Source organism: Simochromis diagramma, unplaced genomic scaffold (assembly GCF_900408965.1).
Source record: "Simochromis diagramma unplaced genomic scaffold, fSimDia1.1 OVJJ01000746.1, whole genome shotgun sequence".
NCBI classification, from domain to species: Eukaryota; Metazoa; Chordata; class Actinopteri; order Cichliformes; family Cichlidae; genus Simochromis; species Simochromis diagramma.
Window position 1 is genome coordinate 3535614 of NW_024386757.1, and position 21023 is coordinate 3556636.

The window sequence follows — 21023 nt, forward strand, 5'->3', positions numbered from 1 at the left end:
TTTAAACTGGTGAGCTTACAAAACTCTGAAAAATGACAAAGGAGGGTTTCCAAATATGAAACAGACACAGTGGACGCTGTTGTTATTTCATCATCTGATCTGCTTGTTGATGAAGTGGCAGCCTTTTAGAGACTCTTCTCCTTGACCCCAAGGCACTTTCAGAATATTACATTTAAGTGCTGATAAATGCATGCTTATGCTTGTGATGTTACATCTGTCCCATCCCTCACTCGACTCCTCTTCTCCTTCTCAGACACGGGCAGTAAGAGTGTGAAGCCCATCACAGACCAGGAGGACGAGGGGACGCAGTGGAGCTGCACAGCCTGCACCTTCCTCAATCACCCTGCCCTGATCCGCTGTGAACAGTGCGATTTCCCGCGGAACTTCTGAGCCAACAAGGCTGCGACGCGCTGCCCCTTCCTCTGCCCGCCTGTCTTCTAGCAGATTAGAACAGACCGGGGCTCTGTCTGTTACTTCCTAGATGTATGAAAACCGGGACAGGGCATAGTCCTCGTACATCGTGCAGCCCGTTTGTTTTTTTGTTTTTGTTTTGTTATTTTCTTCTCCTCTCTATAGGCTTGTAGAACACTGTCCATTGAAGGCTTGACTGGATGGTGTTTACAGCTTGCGTTTCTTACTATAGGCTGGCAGAGTCGGATGATACCTCACCTTAGAGACTGGCATAGTGTGGGGTCCCGTTCTCCCCACATCCCTTGCTCGACAGGTGACACTTTACACCCTGGGGATACCTCGCTGCTCCCACTTCACAGTATTACAAGCGTGGCCCTGCAGCGTGATTGCGCACATGCACACTCAACACAGATGTGCCTTTTGCTGATTTTTCTTTTTTTTTTTTTTTTTTTTTTTCTTTTCTTCTTCTTCTGTGGTGGTGGCATGACTGGGGAAGGGGGGGTGGGAACTGTGTTGAGCCACCGTTCTCCACTTGAAGGGAACTCGTGGACTTTAAAGTTTGTTTGCTGTTTGTAGTGGATGCCAAAGGAGGAACCACCAGTGTTGCTGTCACTCAAACGTGCCTCGTTTCCTCAGCACCATTGTCTGTGTCTCTGATCGTGAGTTACCAAAACGCGAAACAAAAAACGGTTGCATGGTTTGTGTACAGAACACGGAGGCAGAAACTCCCCTCAAGCTTTTTACTGTACATAATTTTAGAATGTGCCTTTTAAAACCGTTCTTCCTCACACTATGAATCACTTGTATTTCCTGTAAGTATAGCTTTATAGACTTTTATTAACTTGTTTTGATTCCCTTCTTTCAACCAAATAAGCACCGTGCCCCCTTTTTAAGCTTTGATTTCTGTGAGAGTTGAAGCCTTGCAGAAGGAGAGGAGTGGAGCTGTTCAAACCCCTCGCAGTCATCATGAAGCTACGTCTGCCCGGCCCGTTCATCGCCCGCGTCATTGCTGAGGTTCCTGTGTATGATCTGCAGATGCAGCAAAAGTGGAAGGCGATGGAGGCGTCTTGTTTTTTGTTTTTTTTAAATTTTTTGTTTTTTTTCCTGTTTCGTGAGTGTATGTGTGTGCGTGCGAGTGTAAGCGTGAGTGTGTGTTTTTGTTTTCCAGGACACCAATTGCGTTCGGGGCTGTTGGGGGTGGGTTTGGAGAGGGGAGGGAAGGGGTAAATAACAAACTGCCATCTTATCTGACAACTGGAATGTAGTTTTGATGTTTGGAGGACAACGACACCTCAGTGCAAAGAGACACTCACTCTCCAGTGCAATCAAGAACCATGTCAAAGTGCTCCTGGAACAGTTTCCACGTTGCTGTGTGCCTGAATTGGCTTTTTGTTAGGTACCAAAGGTCAAAGTGAATATATTTCTGTTAAAGGTGTTCCTGTGCCTTACAGTCAGGATTGTTGCGTGTTCGGAGCAGGTGAGGCAAAACAAACTGTCTATTCTGCACACTTTGCTTTGGAGCAGTTCATCCTCCTAAGCTTTTATTGCAGAGGGTTTTTCTAAAATGTACTTCCTGTCATGTTTCACTGTGGAACTGTGGATTATGTGAAACAATGGCTTGCATTAGTGCCTTTGTATTAATAACCTGCCCTGTCACATCCAAGTTTTTTTTTTTTTTTTTTAAACCCCTAAAATTTCCTATGACTTTAACTCACTGATTTATGAATTTATAAATGAATTCTTGTCTCTTAAGCACTTAATGTCATACTTCTTTCTTTTTCCAACCCCCAAAAACCAGTTTTCAGCTTTATCTGCACCTTGGTGTGAAGAGGCAGTTTATTCATGTTTTAATACATGAAAAAAAAATAATTTGGACATCTAAAGTGTTTTTTGATTTTAGCTGGGAAAACTGTCTTTGTAACAGATAAGTTATTTGTAAAAATTAAAAAAAAAAATCTATTCTGAATGTTTGTGCTGCTTCTGTCATGTTCTGAATGTTCTGTCCACTAGATGGCAGTATAGCTCAGTGTACAGGTTGGCTGGGAGATTGTTTCCCTGCAGATGGTTAGATAAAAAGAAATTTATGATGCAGTCTTTTTCAAAATTGCCTAATATAGCAAAATGAAACAATAATTTCCAGCTTTATCTTTATTATCACATTTCAGCGTTTCATCGTGTTATCTACTACCTGCATTTTTATGGCCTATGGACCTTTTATGTCAGCCCTTAAAAAACAAGGAAGAAAGATATTGCAAAAGTCCTCACATGTCAGAGAGCACTCTGGCCTCCTCTTGGTTTATTTCCTGCTTCCTTGTATTTCGTCCCGTCTTTTGTAAGTCAACAGCTTTCTGGGAAATGCAACGGTACATTAAACACAAAACAAAATGTCACACAGGTTTAAAAAGAGGCTCAGAAACCCGTGTCTCGGGAGGAACATGCATGTGCTTGACGTGTGAAGGAAAACATCTGCAGCGTCATTACTGGTTGAACAGCGGGCCCACTTTAAAGTAGACGTACTCTGCTGTTCCTTATTTGCTGTTCTGTACTGTTCCAGTATGGCCTGAGTTTAAAATCATGAAATCGGTGTATGTACACAAATCACTGTGAGCAAAAAGCTTAGCTGGAGATGTACGCAGGGTGGTGGCACTTCTGTACAGATTTTACTTTTCGGATCCAGAAGCTATGTTTGTTTCTCTGATGCAGGCCTGGGTGTTAACACAAACGCTCCACCCAAATGGAGCAGCCAAAAGAAGAAAGACAGAAGCGGGTGTAAACAGCTTGTTTCAGATTGATGGCATGCACCAAAATAAGGATCATTTTGAACTGTAAATCATGCAAAGCTGCTCTACTAAAGCTACCATCAGAGAGCAATGGCTCTTTTTTTTTTTTCTTTTTCTTTTTTTAATGACATTAATGGCATTGAAATTTCACCTTAGCTTCACATCTATAAGCACAGTTTCAAATAGAAAATTACCCAGTGGTAATGTGGTTTGAGCGCTTTTATTTCTCAGCAAAAACAAGGCATTAAAATTCATATTAAAAATAGATCAATGACATTCTTTACAGAAATATAGAATATAGCGTTCCTCACTTTGAGGCAACATGGGAAAACAACACATGCTGCTTTTATTTAAAACAAAACTATTTTCAGGCTACAACAAGTAGCTTGTATGGAGCTTAGTGCATTGCACTTTTACACTAGGATAAAGAGAGAGCATTCAATCTGCTACATTTTCTGCAGATCGTGTCACTTTGTAATGCTTCAAATGAAGGGTAAGTTTGCATCATGTTCAAGCAAGACAAATCATTTTGCACAGTACAAACTGTCATAATGAATTCACAGTAATTTCGAGAAGTGCTCTCGTTCTTCAGTTTTCACTTTTCTTTTGAATTGAGAACTCCAACATGGGCTCGGTTTGAAGAAATGTAAAAAAAAAAAAAAAGTCCTTGGGATCTAGAAACTGATGTGGCTCGCTCTGTAGTTCTGGATGAGAGAAATCAGTTCAGACATGTCGGACACGTGCGGGTAAGCATTCATGACTTGTTCTACCATGTTCTGGGGGAATAGGGTGCTAAGCTGGATCCTCAGAACCTTCCTCCGCTCGCTCAATGGGCTCTTAGCCCCACTGCTCAGCCTAGGGTCAGACAGGCTGCCCTGCACCCATGGGTCCCTGGGCAAGCTGTGGGTCTGTCTGTGGGAGGGCTGTCTGGAGTACTGCTTCTCTGCAAATTGAGAGGGAAGCTCCCCATTATGTGGTGGTAGAGCTGGACATGAGCTCCATCCATGCTGCTGGAGGTGGTGGTGGTGGTGCTGCTGCTGGTGGCTGTTTGGGGATAGTCTGGTCTGCTGGTGACAGCACCTGCATTGACTGCACGTGGGGGGCTCACGCGATGCCAGTCCATTTGGCTGAGCGTAGTAACCCCCGTTCAGGCAGATCCTTGGGGCGTTGCCACCATAAGACCCAGAGTACTCATCTTGACTCAGGCTGTAGCTGGCCACCCCGCTGCTGCAGCTGTGCACAGGCTGCTCCCTGCTGTAGGCCATGTCATGGATATAGAGCCTGGACAGAGAGCTGTCCATGGAGCTGAAGGCTTCATCTATATCCGGGCTCGGGCAGTGTTGGAGACTTGAGTTCATTTGGTTTCTCGGGCTGCTGGTGTCCCTCTGACAGATGGACTGCTCCCCTGGCGAAGCCCTGTGTGACAACTCATCTATGCCCAGAGGTGGAGGGGTGGAGATGTACCTGTGCTCCTGCTGATATGCAGCAGGGGAGATGTTCTTGGCTCTGTCTCTGTCTCTTAGGGCCCTCAGCTCATCAGCCACTGACAACTGGGACTGGTTGGCCCTCTCTGGATGGTAGAACTTACACTTTACTCCATAAGTGCATTTCTTTCCTAAAAGACAAAAATACAAATTCCCAAAATTAGAAATTGTGTCTGGGCCACTAGAAGCTCAACTTTAGCTCAGGATGTGTGTAAAAGCCACTAGAATTACAAACAAATCATCTGCTCTCTTTGTTTCTTTGGCACTCACAGTGTAGGGCACTTTGTAGCTGTCTTATAAATGGATGTCTTTAAGTCCAGTCACTGACTGACTCCTCAGCTAAGCTCTTCCTGAGAGATCCGGGCCTTCCACAAATTTCAAATTCTCCAGTTGCAAGTCACTGCTGAATGAGTGCAGACAAGTGAAGCCAGAGCCCCCTACTGGCTCAGTTTCTCCTCATTTGTTGGCCATAAAGCACATGATTTCAACATTTAACAACCTTACTTTTTTTTTTTTTTTTTTTTTTTTAAACAAAAAACTGTACCAGTCATTAAAAAAAAAGGTTGTGATGTGTTGAAATCTCAGTTTTGTAATGACATCTGGAGACTTTATACTTCCTCTGTGGGCTGAAAAATCATTCTATTCTTATGAAATATTGAGATAATGTCAGGAATACACTGTGGTCAGTCTGGGTTTATCTCCAGCATTTCCCACATTTACTACTTCGCAGTCAGAAAGTCTGGGCCTTACTGTTTTTTCTGGAGGGGGGAAGGTTTACTCAAGTTTCAAACTATTTTACATGCTGGTGATTACAGTTATTAAACTCCACACCAGATTTAGGGCTGTATTTTAGACACAGGCACATTCCCAGAAACCGGAGTATGTCATAAACTTTCCATTTGGTTGTGCCATATTGGGGAAAATTCCATATACAAAAGTAGACGTGAACTGAACCTGTGGCCCTCACTGAATATATTATATCAACTACCAAATGAATGAGCTGTTCACCTGGCTCAAAAGTGGTGGATGACTTATTTGGATTTCAAGGTCATTTTTATCAATTATAGGGTGAATTACCACCGCTACCATTCTATATTTAATCATTAGTTATTATTAATTTCTAACTATTTCATCCTGTTTCCCTCCCATCACCCCCAGCTGGTCTTGGCAGATAGCCGCTTCTCACTGAGCCTGGTTTTGCTGGAGGTTTCTTCCTGTTAAAATTGAGTTTTTGAGCAAGCACTTTGGCAACAGTGGGAAGGAAAGAGGGTCATTTGATTGTTGGGGTTAATCGTCTTGTAGGGACTGAGGATTATTTTTGAACTGGGAATTATGCAAAGCTACTCACTGCTTAAAGCAGAATGTCTTCTTCAAAGTAAAATTAGCTTTATCAGTTACTATTGTCTGTAAAGGTTCTCAGTCATCCAGGTCATCATAGTCTAAGGAGCTTAGAAAGAAAAGCATCTGGACTTCTTTCAGTTGCTTGAAGATGTTTTACCTCTCATCCGAGAAGCTTCTTCAGTCCCTAGAACTGAAGAAGCTTCTTGGATGAGAGGTGAAACGGCTTCAAGCAACTTAAAGAAGTCCAGATGCTTTTTTTTTTTTTTTTTCTAAGCTCCTTAGATCAGCTACTATTAAACATAAATACTCATGATGCTAGTGTAAAACGACCTGTTTGTATGCACTGGTCCTCTGCTGTGTGTGCTGAAGTTTGGACAGGAAATGCTGGTGGGAATCTTCTGATGCAAGAAATGCATCATATTTGCTTACTGTCATGTTTGCTTAACAGCAGTGTGTGTGTGTGGGTGTGGGTGTGTGTGTGTGTATCCCTGGTGACTGAACTTGAAATGGTATCTGCTCGGAAAACAAACCTCTATTTACACAGAAGTTCCATTGATTGTATATATTTTTTCTTATCTTTAGAGGAGCACAAGGAAGTGTAACATGAGCTGTCTGTTCAAATAGACCGTACTAACCATATGGACAATGCTGCAGCTTGTTTTCTGGGGTGCGTGGCTTCTTTCTCAGAAAATCATCAATAGTGGGACCATTCCTGCCCAGAGGATCATCTGGAGGCATAAACCTGCACCGGCACAGAGTTGCAGTTAGTCTAGCTGAACACATGGTCCAACAGTGGGGCAAATCACCCCCAATCAGCCATGCAAAACAAGTAACCCCCTTCAACCTGCCCCTTAAGAAGCCTTACTTGTCATTGGCGAATGTGTACATCAGCAGCCTCTCCTCTATGAATTTCTTCCACTGGAGGTTCTCTGTCTGCAGGTCGCGGTAGTTGTCATTGGACACGATGATACCATCTGAGTCAAAGGCCAGCTTGACTATGTAGCGGTCATCATAGCACACCACCCTCTTCCCGTTTACGCAGCGGGATGGCGTGTACACCAGGATCTTCCTCCTCTCCAACTCGTGGAGAATATGTTGATCTATGGGACAAATATTATACAGGTTAGAGATTATTTTAAATGATGTGTGGTAACGTCCTTGACAGATACGAGACATTTATTCAGGCAGGTGACTGAGGCACCTTGTACTCCATGTGAGCTTTTAATCTTTTCTCAGTCTCTTTGTTTTTATAGTAAACGTCACACCAGGAAGAAACAATTTGTGGATTTTTTTTACCTGGCACTGATAATGGCAATAAAAGCTGACTGCAGCTTTCCGGAAAGCAGCTATTTTTAGCCGACATGATTGGACATGATTGGACATGAACGACGTGTAGGATTTCAGTTTTCATGCTTACACTTCCTCATTGTTTAAGGAGGCTCTATGGGTTCAATACCTGCTTTTCACAATGAAACGAGGTCATAACTATTGGATGGGCTCCATTGGAAGCCACCAGCTGCCAAACAAGATGACTCTAACAGCCAGGAAGAAGGGACAGGGATTTACCAGCAGCCATCTGTTATGTGCCCCACTGGCAAAGTACATGTTAAGAACACTTATAAAGATTTTATTTCCTTCAAATCCTCCGAGCTGTGGCTCAGGAGGGTTGTAATAGCAAAAGCACTAAGTACCAGTCCATTTACCATTTTTGTGATTGCTTTGCTAATAACCGATCAGACAGTGTGTGGCACACAGTGTAGTGGCATGCACTGTTTTCTTCAGCTTATTTAAATGAACTGCTTCTCTAACAGAGAAATGCATCATTTCCTGTGAAGCACACTTTTTCTGCCTGGAAACTCTGACTGTTTACAAGTGCTTCAGACTACATTAAAGCTTTACACCGATGAACTTAAAAAAAAACAACCTGCTTTGTCGACCAGCATAGTTTCAGGTTGGGTTTCTTTATAACACGTGCACACACACAGGCAGCAGGACGTTCAGGCAGCTTCTGTGTATTTGATTATATTTGAGTCAGGAGTAGTGTTGGTAAGCCAAACTTACAATTACAAAAGTATATGAGCTGAGGATGTACTAGTATTCAAATGGCATGATTTAACTGTAACGTAAACAGATTAAAGTTCCACTAATCAGTATACATTATATTGACAGTGTAATAAACCACTGAGTGTACTGTCACAGTGGCTGCTTGTCTCAATTTAAATACTCTGCTAGTCTGTATCATCTGGATTTAGAAATATTAGACTGCATTTGGCACATTAAAGCAGATTCATTCTATGTACTGCATGCTGCAACTACCACTGCAAGCTCCTTTGGAACCCATGTCTGTTGACATCATCAGTCTTATATATGTTGTCACTGATGTGCTTTGCTCTGCAGTCTTCTGCTGGTTTTTTTTGTTTTTTTATGTTTGTGCACAGAAAGACCCACTGCAAAAGGAATAACATTCAGATTTTATCTAACCCTGAATTGAATAAGCTGAAGAAAATGGATAGACACATGGTCCTAACAGAAATAAAATGAATGACTGCAGCTTTATAATAGGCAGAATAACACATCCCACTGTGTGAAGCAGGAAAGGAGGAAATTCAATTCAGCTTTATTTATGTCAAATGCCAAATCGAACAACCATCACCTCAAGGCACTTTTATGTAGTAAGGTAAAGACCTTACAATGGAAAAGGGAAAACTGCAACAACCGGATAAACCAAGTAAGCACCTGGCAAAAGTGGGAAGGAAAACCCCTTTTAATAGAAAGACATTTCTTCCTGGTTACTGAGCCAAGAATCCCTGTAATCAAATTGAGGATCTTGAATGTAGTAAATGCTGACAAACAAAACGCTGAAGTAATTATGGAATCTTAACTGACTGAAGCGTGAGTTAATCAGGCTTCACTTCTACTTCACCCTGACCAGGACGATTCAATTATAAAGGCACTTTTTCATCAGTGAACAAGAATAATTAGTGGAGACTTGACAAACACAGCTGACCTGAGCTGAGTGCACAGCACTGTCAGGTGACCTTACCTGTGATGGGCGCCTCAGGCTTCGGCTGCTCCTTCCTCCACAGGGGGACGAACACGGTGATGTCGCGCATCCCTTTGTCCCAAAACCAGTTTACTGCCAGCTGGAGACCCTGGCACGAAAACACCTTCTTGTTGCCGTGGCTACAAAAAAAAAACAACGCATACAAAAACCAGAGTGAACAACAGAAAAAAAAAAAAACAAAGAGCTTCTTCTTTTGCGCTAACGTGCACATTTTGCCCACACATGCTTCTCCCTTTTTCAGGAAACTAATGATGTTGCAAGTGTTCACTAGTTCATGATTGCACAAGCACAGAGATAAGTCGTTTTCAACGTAAGAGAGACTCTTCACGTGAAATTTGTGAGATCATTTATTAATGTTTTAAAATTCACAAAGTGGAAGCTTAAACTAAACAGCCTTCTCCAGCAATGTATTAATCGTGAAAAGGCCCTGGAAATTTTGAGGAAAACAGAATAAGGTTACATTTCACTACACTGCTGAATTGTGATCATTGTCACACCTAGCCAGGAGAGCCTGAGACAACACGACACTTGTGTTTGTTCTAGTTCAACATTCATTCTTTGGAACAGCTCAACATTTATTCTCTGAAATACAAACCTACTATATGAAGTCAAAAGGCTTCAGAAGAAGCAAACTGGATTGTTTTGCCTGCAGGCAAAGAAAAAGGCGTGTGCTTGTGGGTGTTCCCCTTCTTTTCATCATCAGGAAGTGGCAAGATACTTTGCATACAACAGGTAACAAAGATAAAGCTTTTGGCATGAGCTAGTTTATGGATCCCGGATAATCTATCTAATCTGCCTTGCATAACTTTACAGATGACTCACAGATGACACTTTAAAATGATATTTCCTGTCTTGTTTAAGCTCCCAGAGAAGTCGAATGAGACCAGAGGGCTGCACGTTCATTCGAGAGTTAAAGGGAACAAAATAAAAGCAACTAATTAACTTTAGAAATTTAAATGAAAAAAATGGATTTTTAAGAATAAATGAACAAATGAATTTTTTTTATTTGTGGCTACTATAACCAAAAACAGTGCAGGAATGTAAAAAATTTATGCTTTTATTTATTTATTATTGGTCTATTTTTCATGAATCAGTATTCTGATTCAACTCATTACCTACTTTATTACAGTTGTAAAGAGGTGTTGTTTAAGTTTTGATAAACTTGTGCATAGGAGTTACTGAATCTTTTAAACATCACATAAGAGGAAAAAGTAAAAAGCCACTTGAGCTACTTGATTCTGGCCTGTGTCAGACTGTGCTGGTGTTTGGCAGCAGTTTCCAGTTTAAAGTGCCATCTGCTGCTGTAAACATTAAAGCTGCAAGCTTAATAATTAGCTAAAACAGGTTAAAGTGTTCTGTAAAGCTGAGGGGAACTAGTGGGTGAAAAATGGTTTGTCTGTGGGTTTGTCACTGTGAGCGTCTTTCAGATTGGTGATATATAAATCCGTGCAGCTTTAAATCCTCACGTATTGCTGATAAAGTCTCAGTCTGCTGAGTAATGAGTTTACCCGAGCTGCCAGATCAGCAGTTCGTACCTCCAAAATGTTTTAAACATGTCTCTTTTTTTTGTACATTTCTCATGTGTGAATCGTTCTCTTTTGATAAACGTGAAGAATTACTTGTCACATGTGCTGGAGCATAATGTTTTTTGTGTCAAGAGGGAATGAAGGGACATGTCATGATTAATCTAGGTATGGGCTCAGAAATGACAGATTTATCAAACCAAGAATGTGGGGGTGTTTCAATCAAAAAACTAAAAAGATGTGGGTATTTGCAAGAATCTTGCAAAAACACGGTGTGAACGGCAATGTGTAGGAGTAGTAGGTTTTTGTTTTTTTGTTGAGTTTTTTTTTACTTAGTGCTTTTGTTTTTTGTTTTTTCTGCAGCTGTCGGGCCTAAAATGTAATTACAGGTAATCCAGTTTCAATAAAGTGCAGCAGTAAAATCCCTTTGACTGATTTCCTTTACATGGCCACAAAAAACTAATCAGGAAGAAAGAGCAGTGAGAGGCTCTGATGACTGAGGACAGGAACTGGGTCTGTTTTTCCCATGAGACACTCAAGTTCCACTTAAACATGATAAACTGTACGTCAGCTTCAGAGCTGAAGAAGGGAAACAAAACAGGGAGACCGATGAGAGCTACCCCCCACAGCCTCTGAGGTTTCACACCTGAGGCTGGACTACAGTTACACCATCTTACCTGGGAACAAAGCAGTGACAGTAAATATCTGAGCCCTCTTCCTCTTTCAGCTCACTTCATGTCCTTACAGGAATATGCGTTATGAAAACATTGCTCCTTTGCTTTTTGTTTTGAATTCATGCCATACCGTCTTTGATTCGAGCGAAAACATTTTTCACTCCAAACTTCCTTGTTATCTACTTTGGGTGGAGGTGCAGATGCCAACCGTGAGATCAAATGGCGTTAAAGTACAGTGCTACACGTGTAACAAGTCACGCTCGATACAAACATCACTTAAAGAGCTCAAACCTGACAAGTAAAACGCACTGTGGAATGGTCACTATGTCAAAGGCCCTTCAGGGCACGAACATAATCTGGAATTGAGTGAAAAAACAAAAGGGAGAAAAGTGTCTGCTCAGATCATGTTTTCACTTCCCACGTCTTTAAAGAGGAAGTGTGTTGCAATCACATTTGTGAACTGAAACAAGTTCTGACATAGACAGACAGACAGAGCCTCTGGTGAGAGATTGAAAAGTTAAACCAAAGTTATCCTCATTCAGCCTCACAGAGAGGAACGCGTCTCCGCTCTTTTTACTGCCTCAAACAAGTGTTTTTTGTTTTGTATTTTCCAGGAAGTGACGAAGCGTGTTTTCTTTGCTGTGAAAAAATGATTTGCTTCCTTGTGCCTTCGTGCCTGTCTGATGAATAAACTGAGCGAAGGGCTTCGGTACAGTTGTGAACAGCTGCCTAACACCCATCGGGTCTGTGGCACAAACTTGGGGTTAGAGTTAACTTCGCTCTCAGATGTTACCTTTCAAATCAACACTCTTACACACTTGTTCTGTAAGATCAGCTCAATTTCAGAGAGGCGAACATTCAATTAAAACTTTACGGGTGGATGTTGAGAAGCTCAGATAAGATGTATTCATTGCGTTTCACCCCCACCCACCCCGCCTAACACCTGACAGATACGGTTACTCTGATATGAAGAAGTATGAAGTTACTGTAGTGCACTGTAACTGGAGGACTCCTTCCACTGTACTTAGTGCATAAGTATACATAAAGCGAATGTCATGTGCTGACTCACCTCATGGCCACGTTGCTGCCGTCTATAACCACCGGTCTGAATCCAGCTGCCGCTTCTCTGTCCGGTCCCGGTCTGGCTTGGCTGGGGCTGGGGCTGCAGCCTCTGGGCACCAGCTTGGGGCTGTTTGGCACGCTCCTGTTGTTGTGGGTGCGAGTGTGGCACGTCTTTATCAGCTCCTCCAAGATGTCATTGGTCTGGGCGTCGTGCCGGAGGCTCTCCAGTACCCTGAGGATGTCGCTGTAAGAGTATCCTAACTTGAGAAAGCGCTCCACTTTGGCGTCCATGGTTGCCAGCGAATCAGAGTGGCTCCTCTCCTCCTCCTTTGCGCGCTCGGGACCGTCTGGCTGGGGAATCCTACTCTTCGCCTCCTTATTGTGGCTCATCGGCGTTTCCACGGAGACAGCCTGTGTTTTGGAACAGTTGACAAGTGTCAAAAGAGGAGGAGGAGGAGAGGAGAAGGGCGAGGGGTGGAGACAGAGAGTGTCGGTATAAACACAGGAAGCGCAGCTGCGGTCTCACAGGGGTTTTCAGACAAATTGACTGTGGTTGATAGAATCTGCTCTGGTTACCACAACCTCATGACTGCAAACGCTTCACTGACGTCATGCTGGCTAAGAAAGCCCCTGTCTCTCCCTTTCTCTGTCTCTCCTCCTCACTCACACACACACACACACACACACACACACACACACACACACACACACACACACACACACACTAGGAGAGGAAGCAAAGGGTCTGCACTGATCACAGCTCTAATTTTACCTACAGTCACACCCTGCTCTGCCAAATCATGAATGAATGGAACTGATGTGAGCGGCCTCTCCCATTCCACCCGCGTGCTGTTGCGCTCTCTGGAAAACCCCCTCTTGCGCTTCAGGTCCAAACACAGATCACAGTGAGTGTAGAGGTGAAGAAAAAATACTGCTGAATGACTCAGCCCACTTCTTCTGTTTGTCCTCCCACAAAGACAGAGCTATTTCGAGTAGGAGACCTTCACAATGTTCTCACACACGAAACCGCTGTGAGGAAGTGTCACTGACCCTTCAGCCTATACCAGACATCCAGAGAAATACGCCACCGCACTTTTGTGCAACGCAGGATGAGCTGATTACTGTACTGCCCTCCGTGTGTTAACGCAACATTTCAGGTATGAGGAAGAAAGAACAAAGCAAACAAAAAGCAAACAAAAAGCAATCTAACAATCGTTTCATCTCTAAGAAGATTGTTCGACCTATAAAAGCTATTATTATCTCACCAGAACCAACATTCCACAAATATCTGTAAAGGAGAAGCTGTTTTCATCTGACACCACCTACAGTACTGTCAGCAAGGGGCTGCAGTCTGCACAGGCCTGCTGCAGCCTGCAGCAGACCACATCCTCTGCTGATCACTTGGTAAACTGCAAGCTCCTAGCACTGTTTTCTGAAAAAGCCACACTATCTCCCACAACCTCTGTGCTCAGGGCAGACCGCACGGTCTGGACCTGACACAGAGCTACACATGACAAGACTGCACCCTCAGCTCACATTCAGCACAAACAGCAGTCAGACTTTGAGTTCACACTTACAGATTCAGCAGGTAGTGGCTCGCAGCATTAATCTCTTTCCCTCTGTGTGTGTGTGGGATCTGCTCTCAATGAGTGACTTACATAGACAAAACCACTGGTCTGTGTGAAACTGCTCTTATTACTCACTGGAGGAAGTAAAGGCTGCTGAGAAAAAAAAGGGGGAGAGAAAAAAACCCTCTATGACCAGTAAGGAAGAGAACATGTAAATAAGCCATCTGAACTTCCTTATGTGCAGCAGCCAGGGCTGATCTGGGATCTGGGAGTCAAAGGGATATGTTTGACCTTTCTCCTCGCTTTTTTTTTTTCAGCTCTTGTGGTGTGGTGTAATAACTGAACTGGCCAAGTTAGACCAAGGCTTTAGACTGTTTCCATGAGCTGTTTGGCATTTTCTTTTCAATTCAAGTGTGTTTGAGTTGCCTTCAAACACACAATCTGTGCTGATTTCTGCTATTTGTTGTCTGTTATGGGATTATGAGGAAGTAAGTCTACTGTCTGGCCTGGAGTTCAGTTGCTTAACATGTTTGTCTGAAACTGCAGGATGGTCACTGAGTGTAGAGTCAAAATTTGCCTGCTATATTTTCCATGTTGTGGCAAAAACAATGGTAGTATGTGTTAATAGTTATGTTTGAAGTAACATGGCTGTCTGATGAGGGCAACGGCCTAAAAAGGAGAGAAAGAAAACTAATGTGGAGTTTCAAAGGTGAGTCAGTCTTGTGAAACAGCTGCTGGTGAAAAATGAAGCCAGTGTGGAAGAAACCTGCAGTTCTTCTAATGGCCACTTGAGGCTTACTCAGTGTAATTCAGGGGTCAACTTTACTAAAAATCTTGAACATAATAACTCAAGAAGGATTTTCAAACTAATACCATATGTGCGAGGAGGCTGAGGGCTAGCACTGCTGGCCACCAGTATTTTTGCTGATCTTTTGCCCATGCTTGGTCTTCTGTAGGATGTAAGGATAGACTAGAACACCCACAGCCATATGCAGCATCTGCCACTCTTGGAAAACTTGTAACCTTGGTGCATATGTGCCTGTGTTTCCCATGATACTGAAAAAACCCAAATGAACCAAAACAAATATCATCATTTTTTTCAATATTATGAAATTCTGAAATCATTACCTTTCATACACGGCCAGTGAAAGTAAACAGATACTCGCTGGCAATGTCACAATACCAGAAAAGTAGTATACTAATACTACTTTTCTGGTATCGCCAGCTACTGACTATAGTCAGTACCAACAGTATGATTCTCAGTGCTCAGTTTGATACCACATGGGGTTATGTACTGTATGTACTTAAACAAAAACCATGAACTCCTTTCACATGATCTTTCACATGGTGGTGTCAGCGTGTATTTAAAATATTAAAATTATATTTTGATAACAGGACGGATTAAACTGGTTGCAGAGTAGTCTACTAATATTACTACCGGTATAATATTATATAACATAAAAAAAATGTTAATTCACATGTTGAGTGATGCCAATACCCAGCATGTTCTTTTGTTGCTGAAGTTGGATGCCTAGTTGCTGTTTACAGACAAAAATGCAAAAAAAAAACAAACCCTTTCACTGATTTAGAAGCGTGTATGTCTGCTAACGTCTTTGTGGTGTAGTACTGAGCGGGCAAATCAAATATACACAAGCGACATTCCACTTTGTCAACATGAAACCCAAGGGGAGAAAATATCGCCCAGTTATGATGCTGACAAAACCACAAGGTGACATCCAAGCTGACCTGAGTGACACACTTTAATCTTCACAGCATCAAAACAACAATGAGAGTGACATCTGATCCTTCCACAGAGAATATGTGTGCGCCGCTGCCCGTCAAATAAACAAAAAGGACTTTTGTTCAGAGACTCTGCCGTCTTCAGTCAGGCACATGAGTGATTAGAAAACTGGGTCTAAACACACAGATGAGATTTTATAAGCTGTACTATTTCCACAAATCATTCACGCATGCACTGATGAAACTGTGGCATGTTTATAATACAATTATTTCTTCATTCTTTCTTTCTGTTTTTTTAAGTAGGTAACCTGACACCACAGCTGACATGACAGTATATAGTTCATCTGAATTGCTTCTAGTTAGCTTCTAGCTTCTAGACCTGCTCTGGTCAAAGTGCGCACACTGTGGCGTTGCTCTTTGTGCTCACACAAAGCCTACAGTCTGCTTTTCTAGCTTTACATAAAAACAGATATGTTTTCAAAGATAAGCAACATAACGATGACTTCACAATGATGTGATGATGACAACATTAAAAGTAGGGCAGGGAAAATCGAGAACAATATAAATACAGAAGAATAATTCAGGCAATGAGGAACAGGAAAAGTCACAGTCACAATGAAACAGCATTAATGCCGCCCATGGTTTTTTTTTTTTTGTTTTTTTTTTGTGCATTATCTAACCAGGATGTTGGACATGAAAAAAAAAGAAAAGAAAAAAAACATGAGGAAATAATAAATATTAATGGGGACTAATGTGTGTGTGGGGGAGTGAGTGAGAGATCAGAATGGAGGGGCAAGGCTACAACTACTGACTGGAATTTCTTACTCATACTTGAGTACATGTTGCAAATGAAAATTACAAGACAATCACAGTTTTAGGTCAGGAAAGTTCATGGAAAAGGTGACATGAAAGAAAAGTTGTAGTAATGGAAATGTAGCACGACACACCGCTGCCAGAAAATCTGCTTTAATGAGAATACGTTCATGCTTAGAGCTCATGATTTGGGCAAACACACAAATAAGAGTAAATAATCCATAACAATGGTGCTCATTAAACATGTTAGGAAAGTAAACAGTCATTTCTTGAAGATTATGTGTTAGAAAGAAAACAATATAATAAGGCTCTGACAGAGTCTGACCAGTTCTTTTGCTGTAAGGTGAGGATGGAGTTGACCAATACATTTTGTTTGTTTTCCTCAAAAGTTTAACTCTTATCAGTTTCTACTTTTCAGGTTAGATTTCAAACTTTCCTTTTTGACTGCTGATCCTGAAGTATTCCTTATACCTCAATACGTTCAGTCTGCTAGCAGGCTTCCCATGATACCCTGAGCACTTCTCTTCCATTCTTTTCTCTCTTCGTGTGTTTATACCTTTTGTTATCTTCTTCCTGCAATAGTTATAATATAAGTTATAATGCTGAGCTCTCACTGAGCCTGGTTCTGCCAGAGGGTGTTTTTCCCCTGTTAAAAGAGAGTTTTTCCTTCTCACAGTTACCAAGTGCTGCTCAAAGGGGTCGTCTGATTGTAGGGGATTCACTCTAGCATTGTAAGGTCTTTACCTTTCAATATTAAGCAATTTAAGGTGGTGTTGTGAATTTGTGTTATATAAAAACACAATTGAACTCAATTGAATTGATAGTGGGGATTTTTTTAGACAGCCGGAATCTCCAGAAATGAACGAGAAGCAATGGGAAGAGACAATGATCATACTTTATTATAAGTTTGGTTACATGACCTGTGATCACCCTTAAACACAATGTGCTACACCTTACTTCAAACTCTGGCTTCCTCTTGACTTGAGAATCAAACTTTATTTCATCATTTTATGGCTGTATATTTCCTGTCACAGGTTTCCTGCCCACATAACATTAAATAATTAATGCATAATTAAGTACCTCAAAGATTTTTTTGGCACAGGTAAAAAGTTTTTATATGTCCTAATAGTCCAGTATGTTGCCACGGAGACACCCAGTGGTTACTGTTCTTTTCTGTCAAAGAAAACTCGGAAAAGGCAAAATCACAAACACAAGATGGAAAACAGAAAATAGTGTGCCAATGGGTGCGTTAAGCACAGATGTGTTTTCTGTGAACAACTGAATAATTTTAAAGGTATGTTAGAACACTTTGCGTGCCTTTAGCACGTAAATCCTTTCCCAAAGAGTTAGCTGTTGCTCAACATATACAGCTATTTTGTTTTTAAAATGTAAAGCCCGAAGCATGCTTCATTTCTATTTTCAGTATTCCGTTTATAGTGTCACACCCACACACTCCACTGCAAAAATCTTTACCAGCACAACCAGCAGAACACCTGAGGCGTTGCTACATCAGCACTGAGAGCAGGGCAAAGAAAATTCATTAGAGAAAGTGATTAAGTACTATATTTATGTATACATTTATATCTGAGGTCCATTATACTGTACTACACACACACACAGATGAGATGAGGCAATTGAGGGGTCACTGATGTCACTGAAAACTCAATCCCACTTATCAATCACACAATAAAGCCCACTTGTTTGGCTCAAATAGGTAATTTAATCAAATGGATGCAATGTTGTTTTTAATAAGCTTACAACCAGTTATTGAAATAATAGAGGGTTGAACCACTACTGCACTGCCTTCACGTGTCAGATCCTTAGGATATTTCAGTCTTTTATTTACAGTCTACAGGACTGTTAGAGGAAGCCAGAGCAGCTGGAGAGAACACGAGCAGGCACAGGAAGAACATGCCACCTCCACCAAGGCCTCAGCCAGTCAGCACATGCTAACTACAGTGGCTTGCAAAAGTATTTCCACATTGTCACATTACAGCCACAAACATGAATCAATTCTATTGGACTTCCACGTGAAAGACCAATACAAAGTGGTGTACACGTGAGAAGTGGAACAAAAATCATACATGATTCCAAACATTTTTTACAAATAAATAACTGAAAAGTGGGGTGTGCGTAATTATTCAGCCCCTGAGTCAATACTTTGTAGAACCACCTTTTACTGCAACTACAGCTGCCAGTCTTTTAGGGTATGTCTCTACCAGCTTTGCACATCTAGAGACTGAAATCCTTGCCCATTCTTCTTTGCAAAACAGCTCCAGCTCAGTCAGATTAGATGGATAGCGTTTGTGAACAGCAGTTTTCAGATCTTGCCACAGATTCTCGATTGGATTTAGATCTGGACTTTGACTGGGCCATTCGAACACATGGATATGTTTTGTTTTAAACCATTCCATTGTTGCCCTGGCTTTATGTTTAGGATCGTTGTCCTGCTGGGAGGTGAACCTCTGCCCCAGTCTCAAGTCTTTTCAAGGTTCAAGGTTCAAGGTTCTTTATTTGTCAAATGCATAGTTATACAAGTATAACACACAGTGAAATGTAGCCTGACACGCTCCTCGACATGTGCAAAAATGGGGGGGGCTAGAGGAAGAACATTATATATATATATATATATATATATATATATATATATATATAGTATATACATTGGGTGAAGACTCCAAGAGGTTTTCTTCCAAGACTGCCCTGTATTTGGCTCCATCCATGTTCCCATCAACTCTGACCAGCTTCCCTGTCCCTGCTGAAGAGAAGCACCCCCAGAGCATGATGCTGCCACCACCATATTTGACAGTGGGGATGGTGTGTTCAGAGTGATGTGCAGTGTTAGTTTTCCACCACACATAGCGTTTTCCATTTTGGCCAAAAAGTTCCATTTTGGTCTCATCTGACCAGAGCACCTTCTTCCACATGTTTGCTGTGTCCCCCACATGGCTTGTGGCAAACTGCAAACGGGACTTCTTATGGTTTTCTGTTAACAATGGCTTTCTTCTTGCCACTCTTCCACGAAGGCCAACTCTGTGCAGTGCACGATAAATAGTTGTCCTATGGACAGATTCCCCCACCTGAGCTGTAAATCTCTGCAGCTCGTCCAGAGTCACCATGGGCCTCTTGGCTGCATTTCTGATCAGCGCTCTCCTTGTTCGGCCTGTGAGTTTAGGTGGACGGCCTTGTCTTGGTAGGTTTACAGTTGTGCCATACTCCTTCCATTTCTGAATGATCACTTGCAGAAAATTCTGACTTAAATGCAGCATTTGAACAGCATTTTTACTAAATACTAACCACTTCCCACAGTAGAGGTCAAAAGTCTATACGACATTTTAAAAAAGCAAGATATGCCAGAACACAAGTATGGAACAGGTTTTTTCCCCTATCACCACCACTCAATGAGCATGTGCATTTATTTCTGAAATAACATATGATGCTTTTGGTTCCCTAAAATGACATCTGAGTTTCCCCCTGTGTAGTCACACGGTATAAAATGAGGAACAAATACAGGTAACAGTGATGGATGACTTCTTCTGTGAGCAAGACTTTCCTAAAAGGGCTTGTTCTGTTTTATAGCTGCCTTGTGATCACCTTTAGTTGGCTCTGTTTCCAAGAGACGCTTGATTAATTCCTTGAAAGGCACGTGGTTGAATGTGAATGAGGGTGGCAGTGCAAACAAGGACACAGGTTTGATTATTTATTACTGTTTCTAATTCTAATCTTAATTACTTCTTATGTGAATACAACTTATTATGATAGTAATTGTAGGTCTGTCATCCAGGGTTATTAATGTAAATGAAATAAGATATCAAAATATGCAGGGTTGAAAGGAAATTGCAGAAATATAAAAAGTGTGACATAAGAAGTTAATTAATTATAAGTGTAATTGTTTCATCAAGCAAAAAGGTTAATTCCATTAAATGATAGTATATATTATGAAACGCTCTGTGAATCACTACCTTATCATGGTGGAGGAGTTTGTGTGTCCCAGGGATCCCGGGGGCTATGTTGTCGGGGGCTTGCCATGGCAAACTGGTCCAGACAAAGAGCGATTTAAATGACCTCTATGAGTAGAACATCGAGGGGACAGTTCAGCCCGGGATAGGGTTACTGGGGCTCCTCCTAGAGTCCGGGGAGGGTGCCCGAGGGCAAGCGTCTCAGTCCATGGGGCCCATCCGGGCACAGCCTGAAAAAGGATCATAAGCCCAACTTCCTGTAGGCCCACTACCCACAATAGGCACTGTAGAGGTCGGGTGCATTGTGTGTTGGGCAGTGGCCAGGAGCAGAGGCCCTGGTGAACTGATGCCATCAACAGGAGCCAGTTGAGGTGGTTCGGGCATCTGGAAGTATGCCTCCTGGGGGAGGGCATGTCCCACTGGGAGGAAGCCCCAGGGCAGACCCAGGACACGCTGGAGGGATTATGTCTCTCGGCTGGCCTGGGAATGCCTTGGTGTTCTCCCAGACAAGATGGAGGTGGTGGCCGGGTAGAAGGAGATCAGGGCTTCTCTGCTTGGGCTGCTGCCCCTGTGACCCCGGATAAGCGGAGAAGATGGATGGATG

General features: G+C 42.2%; 2 protein-coding genes across 6 annotated transcripts in view; one reads left to right on the top strand and one right to left on the bottom strand.

Moving 5' to 3' along the window:
* Positions 1-3839, top strand: part of tab2 (TGF-beta activated kinase 1 (MAP3K7) binding protein 2) — a 56540-nt gene extending 52701 nt beyond the window's left edge. For all 5 annotated transcript variants that reach the window (XM_040028096.1, XM_040028088.1, XM_040028062.1 and 2 more), the window contains one exon: positions 254-3839. In XM_040028096.1, the coding sequence (XP_039884030.1) occupies positions 254-390 (137 nt within the window). In that variant the 3' untranslated portion in view covers positions 391-3839. The remainder of the gene's footprint in view (positions 1-253) is intronic.
* On the bottom strand, positions 3396-14038 carry LOC120731204 (probable ribonuclease ZC3H12D). The gene is made up of 6 exons (XM_040028109.1): positions 13917-14038; positions 12347-12750; positions 9060-9199; positions 6882-7116; positions 6652-6758; positions 3396-4806 (listed from the first exon to the last, which is right to left on the bottom strand). Exons 2-6 carry the CDS (start codon positions 12727-12729, stop codon positions 3866-3868), a joined length of 1806 nt encoding a protein of 601 aa, XP_039884043.1. The 5' UTR covers positions 12730-12750; positions 13917-14038; the 3' UTR covers positions 3396-3865.
* Between the last annotated feature and the right edge of the window lie 6985 nt (positions 14039-21023).